The sequence below is a fragment of the Tachysurus fulvidraco genome, chromosome 21 (genome assembly GCF_022655615.1).
Source record: "Tachysurus fulvidraco isolate hzauxx_2018 chromosome 21, HZAU_PFXX_2.0, whole genome shotgun sequence".
NCBI lineage: Eukaryota > Metazoa > Chordata > Actinopteri > Siluriformes > Bagridae > Tachysurus > Tachysurus fulvidraco.
Genome location: NC_062538.1, coordinates 12,412,248 through 12,425,914, shown reverse-complemented (window position 1 = coordinate 12,425,914; position 13,667 = coordinate 12,412,248). Strand labels below are relative to the sequence as shown.

The window sequence follows — 13,667 nt, the reverse complement described above, 5'->3', positions numbered from 1 at the left end:
CTACAGCCAAGCAATTCTATCATCTCTGTCATGTATTTAAATACGAGGCCTAAAGGCGTGCAAGAAAAGCAAGGAGAAAAGAATCAGTTTAAAAGACTGAATCATCTCAATTTTGACTACCTTCAGTTGCATAATTGTGGTCGCGGAGGAAGCTGCTGTTGATCTTGCGGGTATCTATTTCCTCATCCATGAATAATGCGGTGTGACTGGAAAAAGAAAGCACAGAACCCGGTGTCCATGATCCACTGCATCCACTCAGGTCCGAGGAGTCCGCGCGCGCAGAGCCCACATCCACGCAGCACAGAACAAGCTGATGCTGATATCTCTCTCTCTCTCTCTCTCTCTCTCTCTCTCTCTCTCTCTCTCTCTCTCTCTCTCTCTCTCCCCTCTCTCTCTCTCCCCTCTCTGTCTGTCTGTCTGTCTCTCTCTCTCTCTCTCTCTCTCTCTCTCTCTCTCTCTCTCTCTCTCACACACACACACACACACACACACACACACAATCCTTATACAGAACAGGAAATGTCTGGGTGTGTCAGTGTCGGTTTTCGAGCTGCCACTTCTTTAAAGATCGACCGCAACGAATACTAGACGGTGCTAAACTGCACTGGTCAAAATCCATAATCCGAAGACAGACGTGTGGCTAAAATGCGTGTGTGAAGAGAGAGTAAGTGCCCGTGCGCGCTGCTGCAGTCACTGCCTCGCACCCTGCGTGTTCAGCCCCGCCCACTACAGCGCACCCTGCGTGTTCAACCCCGCCCACTACAGCGCACCCTGCGTGTTCAGCCCCGCCCACTACAGAGCGCCCTGCGTGTTCAGCCCCGCCCACTACCGCGCACCCTTCGTTTTTATCCCCGCCCACTACCGCGCACCGCTCTCCTGCATGGTCATAAGGGCGCGCATGCGGAGTCTCAGAACTGCTACACAGATAAACACCGACGTACAACTTTCAATTTTTACATCGCACGTAAAGATAAATTAGCTTCTACTGGAAGCTCATGCTTTCCACATTCTTTCCCATTCAACAGAACAGGCCTTTTTAGCCAGGAGAATATGTTTTGTGTTGTGCCTGAATACTGCTCAATACTAGAGCCACTAGTAATGTATTAACACATTTTATGGTAGAGAAATGACTCTGTGGATCAGTAAATAAAACTTACATCCCAAATCATCACATTTTAAATGTGTGCAGACTTAAGGTACCATTTGGGAAAGGGTCAGAGTTCCTTCCTCACAGTTCTTAAAATAATGCCCAAATCAGGAAAAAATTGGATATGGTCTTCACTTATTGTTTGTTACTACCAGTTAATTTAACATTTTGGGTCACTGCTTTGTGAATATTTTAGTCTAGCAAAAAAGTTTAAAAATCATTCAAAGTGATTAAAAGTGATAGATGTGTTCAAAAGTGATATACTGTATTAATGGCACGTTACTTAACATCTGGCAACTGTGGAATTGACCATCTCAAGAAAGCTGTGTCAGACTCAGACTGACCGCACAGAAACACTTATGTCGGTATGGCGAGTTCAAATATTAGATTTGAATCCTGGCTCAAAGTTTAGTCTGGCAAGTAAACAGCTGCATGCAAATGCATGGGACTGGAAACAAACGACAGGAATATCAAAATAACCAGAAAACAAACATTCTCTTCATGCACATGACAACTACAACAAGAAAGAAAACAGTCAGAAGTTCTGCCAAGACAAATCTATGACTCATTCTGTACAGAAAAATATGTCATGTCATGGGAGTGGCAGAATCAGGTTGTGGTGGTTTGGAAAAGGGACGGGAGAATGAGGAAGGAGGGATATCTAGAAAGACTCAAGACATCAGAATTGAAAGTTAAAACCTGATTGCAGTTGAATTTAATCAGCAGGATCCTAAGCATACTTTCAAAGTTACAACAAAATGGCTTAAAGACAGCAAAGTCAAAGAAGTGGCCATTACAAAGCCCTGACCTGAATCTCATAGAAAAGACACAAACACAAAATAGGACCACAAAACAGACAGTTCTTTCAAGAGGAATGGGCAAAAATTCAGGCAAAGTCTTGTGAGAACCTTTTGAGAGACTATAAATCTCACTATAAGATGTTATTTTGAAATGACCTAAAGTAGATATGCTAATTGCCTAAACAAATGGAAGACATGGTAGCCTCAATTGTGTGGTGTAATGATACTTTTGGCCTCATCTATGTAATGCAGCCAATTAACATCTGACTCGGGGTGACAGAAAAGTGTGAGATTCACAAAGCCATGGATGGACACATTTTGGCCATTTATGTGGTACCTATAGGACATCCTACTTGGGTCCATGTTCCAGTGCATACAAGGAAACCTTTATATGGGTAGAGCCACACCCACAGACTCCTAATTGATGTCTGAATGTCCCTGATGAGCCCTAAACAACACCCACACAACTAAAGAAAATCACAAAGCCAACCAAGAAAGGGCAGAGGCTAGTTACAGAATGCTTTCCGGCCAAAAGTATCACACAACTTATCACAGTAATGCTTGCAATTAGCTCCATGGGTTCTGGTATCACAGAATGCAAATTAGACACAATTAATATAGAAGTCAATAAATAATTATATTCTTAAAATGATCATGTCTCATTAACAGTTAAGAGTTAAGTATCTAAACACAAATTAATGACACAACAGCCTTTTGTTATTGAATATACTGCCTATGCAAAAACATTTTCAGTTTCTATTTTTAAATTAAATATAATGTCAAATCAAAAGTTGACTCAGCAATCTTCAAAATAACAAGATTTCTGAAGAATAAAACTTAGGGAGTGTGGTTATAGGAAAATAATCAATGAAGGGGTTTAATCCATGTTATCAAATGCAGTCTGCAGGTGAAACCCAGGGCTATTCAGAGCTTAATTGTTTAAACAATCAACAAGGGCCACACAGAAACATGCCAGTCACATGTTTCAGTATTTTTGATGTCATGAAAAATGTGTTTAAATAGGTGCCATGTTCTAAGTTGTTTAGCATGTCTAGATGTAAATATCAAGAAATAAATGCTAAATATCTGATCTATTGTCTCGTTTTTATCTTTTATTTTAACCCAAACATTTTGATTATAACAAAAACAAAAGCATTAACCCTGCTTTTGGAGGGGAATTTATATTTTATGCCATTATATAAAAATCTGATCATTGTTTAGATCAGATTTGACAGTATTAAATCACAATAGCTTCGCAAAAATTACCTGAGAATTTAAGACAATAAGAAAAGTGATTTAATATGAATTTTGAAAAGATGTGAGCACAATGCTTTTTAGCATAGAAATCCAGATATAATGCATTGGACTCCTGAATGGCACCTGGTGCATGCAAAGATTTGAGGACAATGGGTGGGTCAAGGGCAGGAAAGCAGTGGGCACTTGGACAGGATTGTGCACAGGAGAAAGCCCACATGCTGAGCTGCTAGACATTTAAATGAACATGACTGCAGCTGCTTCAAGAATGTCACTGCACTAATCAAAGCACAGAAGGTGGTTTAAAAACATAATGTATTTCATTTCTGTTCCCACAGCTGAAATGAGAGCTTATAAATCTTACTATTACTGGGCTTTTTTTCAAGCTTGCAATTTATTGTCTTGTGAGCAGTTTTTGTGATGATTAAAAAGCCTTTTAATCTGCACAACCAAAAGACAAAAGAGACACATCTATCTTCTTACTTTTTATACTAATGTGACTATACACAATCCTCATTCAGGTCATCAATCTTCCATGCCCCTGTCTATTGTGCTTACGTTTTTATATCTTTCCCCCTCCACAATTAGATTTTTTATCTCTTGCGACCGCATAGCATGCATTATGCTCATCACACCTTTGCCTGTCGAGTCTGCATTCATGGCACTCAGTACCCCATTCTAATCCCCCTCCTTTCCCCCCAATTTTCAAAATAGATGAGTTGGCTCAATTCCTAATAAGACACTGTGAGGTGTGTGTGTGTGGGTTTGTGCAAGGGGTGGTATGTGTGTATTTAGGGAGGTAGTGCATTATCCATTATTGTTCACTAGAGCAGTATTTTTGTCCATGTTTCCTATATTAGGATGATGTTCCTTTTAAGATCCTGTTTAACATCTTCAACTTGTCAAAACTCTTCATGTTTCAGAACCATGGATAGCGACACCCGGGGACGTATTGAGTACACCATGAAAGCTGGCCATCCATGTTGACTGTTTATATTTAAAAAGAAACTAAGCTTAAAAATACTGTTAAAATACCAAAACAAATGTATTATTTCACAAATATTTATCAGTATATAATATCTACAGGCATTAGTGAACTACCAATAGTTTTTTTTAACATGTAAATGTACCAAGTCATAATCACTATAAATGGCACAGAGTTTTCATTTAAATGTAAAAAAAAAAAAAAGAATCTGAAAAGTTTCAACAGTAACAAACTTTCATGTCTGCAATGAGGTGGTCAGGAAAAAGAGACAAACCACCATTTACCTGACAATAATTTTAAGCAACAATTTTGGGGTGGGGTTATCGATAGAAAGTCTGGTCAATAAAAAAAAACACAGTGGCATTAAACTACCTACAGAGGAGTTTGGAAATGTTTAGTGTATACTGTTGACATTTTGGAAGAGACTGGAAGAGAGTGTTTACTTTAGGATAGGATAAACAGAAACGGGAACATTTCATACCATTACATTTGAGATAAAAAAGGACCATCCACAGCCACAGCAAGGGTTAAAGGGTACTAACATTTTGCACAGTCAAGGCAAGTACATAAAACTCAAGCTCAGTAGCTTCATCTTGCATATTGTTATAGACTTTGTCTTAGCAGCTTTAGCAGCTTGGCAAAGGTATTAAATATTTATGACCTGCCATACTGCAAATGGTTAACTAAAGTGTTAGCTAACTAAGCTAATAAACAAACTCTCTGCTCTCTTGATTTGAGTTGAGAGTTAGATCAATAGCATAGCTAATGTAATATGGTTGAGGTGGTGTAACTGTTTAGCCGGTTAAAAGAATCTAAACAAAAGGTTTAAACGGATGCACAGCACTTTGGTCAACTTCGCTTGTGTAAAATGTGCTCTAGAAATACAATAAACTTTAACTTGAAACTTAAACAAATTTAGCTGCCTACACAAAATAGTTTTTACACAAAAATAGATTTTTTCAGATTTCTTAATGTCTTTTGCACTCATATAGACTTATTTTTTCTCTCTGCAGTAAGTTATAAGTTGTGTGAGCTGTTGGCTTCAAAGTATGAGCTGAAAAACTGAGTGTTGTGCCATAGTAAAACATGCTCACAGATTGCACATTTCATAGTTTTGTTGTTTCTGTTAAAACCCTTATATGTACGTTATAAGGGCTACAAAGAAATAAGGCACTTTACCAATATACATATGGTATAGCAGGTTACAAATCATACTTCAGAAATTACCAAACTTATAACCTTTTACCACCTTGTCCCTTTTACCTCTGTACAGTTTGTAGTAGGGAAATTAAAAAACCTCAGTACTAGTAGTACACAAAAAATCAACCTAATTTATCACTAACTAAACTCTCTGAGAGAGAAATATAATAAATAATATTTTTTGCAGACCCTAAATGACAGACATTCATGCATCCTGCAGCTTTGCTCTTTCCACATAATAGAAGAAAAAACAATATTTTGAGGAAAATGTTCCCTGTGCACCTCCGCAGTCCATTCTTTTATGCAAACAAAAAGGAACAATATTCCCATAAAAGATACATTATCAGCTTTGCTAAAAAATCTTCCTGTGTTTGAAGATTGTTGTACTTCTGGGTGTAAGAGAATACCTCTTAATTTATATGTGTGTGATTTGTGGACTGCAGGTGATGATTTGGGTTGGCATAAAATCAGTGACTTCATAGAAAACCTCCGAACATCTCACTATTTCTGCTGATATTGTCACATAACTATAAGAGAGCTAGGCAATTTGGAACGCCATGCACTGAACTGCACAGAACAAAAGATTACATTGGCACTGTTCAAAATCTGACTCTGAATTTAATTGTCTGGCATTTTTCATTTCTGCCAGCCAGGAGTCCCACCCTGAAGTGGATATGATTTATTTGAGGGTGGGGTGGCAATCTACCTTGCCAGCTACTTTGTCAAGGTAAAGAAACACCTTTACATATTCATAGATTATTCATAGCATCATTGCCTCATTCACTACTGATGGCACTTGGCCCACTAATGCGGTTGAGGAAAATGCAGTTGGAAAGCAAGAATGGAAACATGAAAAGGTGTATGCAAAGAAAACAAAATTTCAAAAACTTGTATACAAGTATACCTAAATTCAGGCTCCTTTTTTGCACCTTTCACGCTGAACTGTAAATCAATGCAGTGCACTAATCAAATGCAGAGTTATTCAAGTTCGTTTTATTACTTACAGAGTCACTTAAGTTGTAAGTAAAGAACAATGATCTAAGTAACAAACCATTAGTCTGTCTCATCTCTTCTGTACTGTATATGTATCAGTGCAGGAAGAGGCTGATTTTCCAAAACTAAGGAAGCTTGAACCTATGCTCTTTAGGAATTAGTAATCCAGGGCCTAGAGGACTTGAGTTACATATAAGAGAGTGACCTTTTTCATAAAACCAGTGGAAGATATTTCATACTTCAAAACCACAGTACGTGTTTTTTTTTCACAGTACTAAGAAAACTCGCATAGTAAGTGATATAAACTTAAAGTATAGAATTTTCAATTATTATTTTCATTATTATTTAACTGTGGAAAAATATAATACATGACATAACTCAAAGTATTATGTACCCTTTATTAATACAGTCTTATGCAATATCTCTTTATGGTTATTAAATGCCTTGTTACTAACTAACCCACCCCAAAATTTGAAATTGTGTGAAAAAATGACAGGTTTCATAACAGGTTGTCCTTTGTGTACTTTTGCAACTAGCCAGGTGGTTACAGCTGTGCTAGTCTAGATCCAGTATGGATTTCACACCTAGCCAACTGTCTGACAACAGCTTGCATTTCAGTTGTGTCAATCCTTAGAAGAAGATGCCATCTGAGATCATCAGAAAGGTTGATCTCAGATGGTTGTCTTGAAATGATATTACAGTCAGTAGGTTCTTAATAATATGCCCAACACACGGGAAGTAACACATCAGTGAGGTTTGCAGGAAATATGGCAAAGCCATATCTTATTTCATTCACAGACTCAATCACAAACCATAATCTGAGGAGAGGAAGAACTTCAGATTCTTCAAAGAGACAAACTAGATGTGAAGGACAGGATACTCAACTCAGAAGACAAGATGTTTATTGATGTATACGTGCAACTGCTGCAGCTACCACCTGAACACCTGCCCCCCCCCCCAAACATGCACAAGTGTTAGTGTTAAAGAAAATGTATAAAAAAAAAGGAAGTAAAAACTGTACTCTGACAGCTGTTACACTGCAGCACCCCCTAAAGGTTAAATACAGACATTACCTTTTTACAATTTCTTGTGACATAAAGCAATTTTTAGGTTTAATTGTTACCATTGGCTTTGGAGATAAAATATCTTAAACCATTTGGAAAACAGTGTCATGCTTTGATTCCTTGAACCCTATTTCTCATAAATACACTATGAAGTAGCACCATATATTTCCACTTAATTTTGTGTTGCATTCTACATCCACATTACTGATGTTTTAATGTCCTTCTGGAATTCCATTTGTATAGGCATTTGATGCTTAATAGGGACACTTAATAAATCTGAAACTGCTGAAGTAAAATATTTTGTGATGTAATGACACATGGCTCCATTTATCTCCTGTGATTTATACGTCTAAACAGTTTAAGACGTGAATCTACATTTACATTTACATTTACAGCATTTGGCAGACGCCCTTATCCAGAGCGACGTACATAAGTGCTTAAATCTCTAACATTGAATACATTAATGCTGGTTCACTAGGTTACATACTTAAGATACCATGAGTTTAAAACATTTGTTCAAAGTTACAATGAAAAAGTGTCAAAGGTTTTTTTTTTTTTTAATGCAAAAGATAAGGAAAGAAGTGCTAGTTGAAGTGTTTCCTGAGTAAGTTGGTCTTCAACCGCCGCTTGAAAATAGCCAGTGACTCAGCTGTCCGGACCTCTAGGGGAAGTTCATTCCACCACCTTGGTGCCAGAACAGAGAAGAGTCTTGTAGTATACTCTTACCCTGAGAGATGGTGGAACCAGTCGAGCAGTGCTGGTAGATCGGAGGTTGCGGGGTGCAGTGCGAGGAATGATGAGGGCTTTGAGGTAAGAGGGAGCTGGTCCATTTTTGGCTTTGTAGGCCAGCATCAGTGTTTTGAATCGGATGCGTGCAGCTAACGGAAGCCAGTGGAGGGATCGCAGCAGCGGGGTGGTATGCGAGAATCTGACGATTCAGACTTCAGAAGTGATATCATGTGTGGATTGGCACTACTGATTGCCTGGCATTAAAATGTCATTATAATTAGCATAAAGTAGTTCTACTTCTTTTTATCTTGGATAAAAACCAAGCCAGTTTTCTTCTAGAATTAGTGGAGTTTGCATGTTCCCTTGAGCAACTAATGACTGAGACATCAAGTGGATAACCTATAAAAGTTATATTATGATTGTAGGAAGTAGTGATGGATAGGATAGTGTATTCTACCAAGTCAGTGGAGTTGGATGGTGTTTATGGTCCCAACTCACTGGAGTCTAAAATGGCGCTGAGGATGGGCACTGTGCTGCGACCTCTGACCCCTTATATAATTTGGTTTGTCCATTTTTATGTTTCTCATGTTTGAAAGTTGTCAGCCTCATTGTCTAAGACACACACTTTAATCTGTCTCTTCAATCACACATCAACCAACAGACTTTATCCTCCAGGCACTCAGACAACATTATGTCATCATTTGTAAGCAAGAATCCCCGTTCCCTGTGTCAGGGAGCTCTCTGACTCTTCTCCCGTGCGTGCCCCGCCCGCACTGAGCGGCTCGGCCCGGCTTACTAATTGCACACACCTGACTCTCATTTCACTCTCATCAACCACCATATACAATCCCCTCTCTCACCCCCACTCACCGTCAGTTATTATCCATGGTTTGGCTGTTCATTCCTCTACACTCCCGTGTTCGTGTTCAGCTTCGTGCTTCTCCTAAGTGCTCCGCTGGGTATTTCACCGACTGCCTTTCTTCCCAATACTCTGGACTTTGTGGGCCTCGCTTCCACTGCACACCACCGGATAACACAGACTGCCTTCCTAACTCTGGACCTTTGTGGGCCGTGCTTCCACCGCGCACCACCGGATTACTCTTCCGTGTTTTTTGCAAATAAACTCTGTTTGCTTTCACTCCGGCTTCCTCCTCTGTGTCTCGCATAACACCCTGAGGCTGTGTTCAGGGTAACCTGGGACTTTTACAAGGCCAACCTCTGACCAATAACTACAAACTACACATCACATGCAACACACATATTGTGGGAAGGTCTAAAAATTCCTCCCAATTCCTTTCAGCAATTCAGTTCACTCTCCTGTCCTGCTCCTGCCTGATTGCAAGCAGAAACATGAAGCAGCACTATTAGAACCATCCATGCCCTCAGAACCATCCGGTGCTGTTCAGACTAGTTGGACACTATACAGCAGGCAGAAGACTTCATTGATTTATGCAATGTAACAGAAATATTACTGATGAGCCCTCTGTATGTGTTATGCATGAAATAAATGTGTAACTCTGGCATTGTAATCAGAAAACACTTTATTTGCAAATACATTATGCTGGACGTTCTTTTGATGTAATAGTGATGCGGACATCTAACATAACATACAGTATACATTTGGAAGACATATTTATATAGAGCCACTTACATTTATCTAAATTATGCAACTTAGCAGTTGAGGGTTAAAGGCCTTTATCAAGGTCCCAGCATTCTCTACATGTCAGAGCTGGGATTTGAACTCATGACATTCTGATCTGATCAAAAGTCCAGTCAGTGTATTAATGCTGATTTTGTGTCATATATTGTATAGATTTTATGATGTATGACATGCCACAAATGCATACACATGTTGAACAGTACCACAAGTTAACATACAGGTAGAGACAGATCAGACAAGTGATTCATAGTCAGAGAATATATAATAATAATAATAATAATAATAATAATAATAATAATAATAATAGAATGGAAATAATTGTATGAAACAATCATACTAGGTATGTTCTTTTGACTTAGTGTACAAAAATACATATTGTGCATTCATGTAACATTCATGGATGTTTGCAGTGATGTGAATCAGACCCAAACGCAGGGTTCCAGTGTTTACCACTATCAACAAAGACATGAACGAAACGTACACTTGATAAACCAACAAAAGATAATCAAAACATGGTAATGATTCACACATAACTATAGCAACGTTAACCTGGTAAACACAATGACAATCACATCACTGTGACAAAGACAATGACTCACAACAAACAGAGAACAAGACAAGCAAATATAGACAGAATAATCAAGGTGAACAAGGAACAGGTGAAATGGCAGAAACATTAGCCAGGTTAGAGCATAGCACTGCCCACATAGAAACAGTGGGCAACAAGAAGACACCTGCCAGCCCCCTAGTGGTCTGGCCAACAACCATTCAAGCTCTTGACAAATTCAGCAAGAACATCAATATCGAAAAAGTTTTTGGAATCCAGACAACAGTCTGTCATAAATTCTGTCATAAACATAAATATAGTATTAATGTACTGAGAATCTGAGGATAGTAACCACACAGCGGTGATATAAGGATGCTCACAATTGGATGCTCCCAGATTTTCTACTACCTTTTGTAACATGGCTGTATGCATTTACCTATTCAGCATAACAGCATTAATGCGATCACACAATGAGGTAGGGTGAGACTGCATTTTAATTAATCCCAATGGTGTTCAGCAGAGTTCAGGTTGTGGCTTTGTGCTGAATAAAATTTTCTCTCCCTGGGTGTAAAACACTTGGAATAAACATGTTAACCGGCAAAGCAGCTTTTGTAGAGTTGACTAGAAGTTTTAGGTCACATTTACTAAAGACAGTTCTCTACCACTCCAGCAGAGGGATCCCTCCCCCAAATTCTAAGGCTCTCAATGGGTTGTTTTGCACCAAAACTAGACTTTTTTCTATGTGTATATATATCTTTAACTAATATTTAAATTTGTTTGATGATCTGAAACATTAAAGTGTGACAAACATGCAAAAAAATAAATAAAGAAAGAAAAGGGGCAAACACTTTTCTCACCACATATATACATATAAAAAAGCAATAGAATTCTTTTTTTGGTATTAAGTTCATTTTCATGGCAAAGAGGGACTACAATTAATCACAATTCATCTGATCACTCTTCATAACATTCTGGAGTATATGCAAATTGACATCACTAAAATGGAGTCAGCAGACTTTGTGAAAATTAATATTTGGGTCATTCGCAAAACATTTGGCCATGGCTGTAGAATAGTCTGTATATGCTGTAGCATTAAAATTCGCGTTCAATTGAACAAACATGTTCTGAGCATGACAAATACCCCATTTGTCACTGTTAGGATTAACTGAAATGCACACCATGCCTCCTTAACTAACATCAGCGCCTGGTCACATCAGGTAACATCAGCACCAGCATCAAATCCATACAGCCACACTCCAAAATCAAATTTTGAAAAAAGCCTTCTCAGAAGAATAAAGGATATTAAAACAACAAGGAGGAACTAAATCAAGAATTGTTTGTTCAAAAATGCAAAAATGGCCAGTTGTCCTCAAACTTTGGGCCATACTGTTTACTGAATTTTCACTTGCTAAGAGTTTATAGTGTTGAAATTGTATAAAAAGTTTGATAATGATAATGCAGAATGATGGTTGATAAGAAAACAAGGCATGGGGGGGGGGTGTCATGTTAGAGCTAACCTAGCCCCCTCTATTTGGGAGGGTCTAAGTCTTTAAAGGTTGTGTAATCAGTGGGTCAGTGTGAGCAGGCCCTTCTTGCCACTGTAAACTGCTGCACCCAACAACTGCATGGGTTTTGAAGGTAGAAATCAGTGGGTACTATATGAAACTATTAACCAAAGAGATAACAGGCCACCATAATCTAGTGCTTTTTAATAATTTGTATTCCAGAAATAACCTTAAAATATACTTAAAACTGAAAGGAAGCAACAAAATTTGATCTTTATCTTGTTTGGATCAATTTCAAAATTTCTAAGCAGTTGGATTTTAAAATTGTTAATAATTAATTAGTATTCCATGTACAGTAAATCCTACAAACATTTAACTTCTTCTTGAGAAATTGTGTTAATGAAAGTTTTGGATGGACACAAGGGTGGACAGATAACATCCACTACTTCGACACTGTGTTAGTTTTCATTTCTTCAGTAGTTTTGCCAGAATTATAGAAACAAAAGGTTTCTTACAACATCCAAATGAATACTGTTACAACAGTGACTCAGAATTCAGCAATCTCTCTCTAGCTCACAGAATACACAAATATAAATCCACCATCCCCACACTTTTTGACTTTATTATCTCTTATTTTCTTGCAGAACTCTTTCTAGGCATGGGGAAAACCAGGCCACCGGCTCTTAACAAATAAAGCATACAGCTTACAGAGAGGAGGCTGGCATCAAAACAAAGGTACAGCAGCAAACCATGTAAACCATGTAAACTGGATTAGTAATGGCTGACCAATGCTTTTTATCTGGTACATTTAGTTCAATGTATATGCTGATTATATCCATGATTTTCAAAGTGGAGTCTGGTAACCCCTCAAGATTTATGATATATATCCAGCAGATCTGTGATTTTGTTATAGTTATACAATTATTATTTAATAACAGAATCACTATAAACCAAGAGCATCTACCACTGTTACCAGCTATAACAGTTATAAGACTACTCAACCAGTCCCTCGGATTAAATGGCTTTAAATTTATTCACTGATGTGTTTCTTTATTAATTACTTAATTAATTACTATTAATTATGCAATTGAAAGTTCAATAAAAAGCATGGCGAATGCAGAAACATTTGAAAGCTATTTTCAATTCTATTATTATATGATACAAATCTACATTTTAATGAATTGTAAATCATTTCAAATCTGTGAAAAGATAAAGAATACAATCTTTGTCTCCTGTATGGATGTAACAAATCTGACAAATTTGATCATTTGAACAACAATTAATTGTTACAGATTCCTACATCTGGAAAAGGTTCCCGCTTTCGGTGTAATGTAAATGTGAATTAGCCTGGCAGCACACAAATCGGAAACACCCAGGCGTAAGTGCCTATGACAACTAGCTTAAAGATTTAAAGTTACAGTAACAGTCTTAACACTTATTACAATCTCAATTTGTTTCCAATTTTCTGATCTGGTCCACTAGCTAACATTGCTGATAGACTTAAGTTGAATGCAAGTCGGTAAACGGGTACATCTTAGCTAGCACTCTGAAACTAAAAGAATTCCAGTGGAATTGTTTTCAAAGACTGAATTGTTTATCAAATGCTTTATACCACAATAATCCACCCATTCTGTTTTTTTTTTATCATAATTTACACCACAAAACAACCCTTATAATATTAGGCAGCAAATGAACAGTCAGATCTTGAAGATGATCTGTTGGAAGCAGGAAAATGGGCAACGTAGGACAGCTTGCAGGGGTTTTTACGGACATCTTCAACCCT

The 13,667-nt window shown here is 37.9% G+C and overlaps 1 protein-coding gene across 3 annotated transcripts in view; it reads right to left on the bottom strand.

The window, feature by feature from the left end:
* The window catches only part of ppp2r2bb (protein phosphatase 2, regulatory subunit B, beta b), a 47,375-nt gene that overhangs the window by 30,268 nt on the left and 3,440 nt on the right, over window positions 1-13,667 (bottom strand). The window contains exon 2 of one of the 3 annotated variants that reach the window (XM_027140072.2): window positions 121-206. The exons of 1 other annotated variant lie outside the window; for it this stretch is intronic. In XM_027140072.2, the coding sequence (XP_026995873.2) occupies window positions 121-190 (70 nt within the window). In that variant the 5' untranslated portion in view covers window positions 191-206. Of the gene's footprint in view, window positions 1-120; window positions 400-13,667 lie in introns of those variants that run through there. One more of the 3 variants, XM_027140074.2, reaches the window with a different exon arrangement.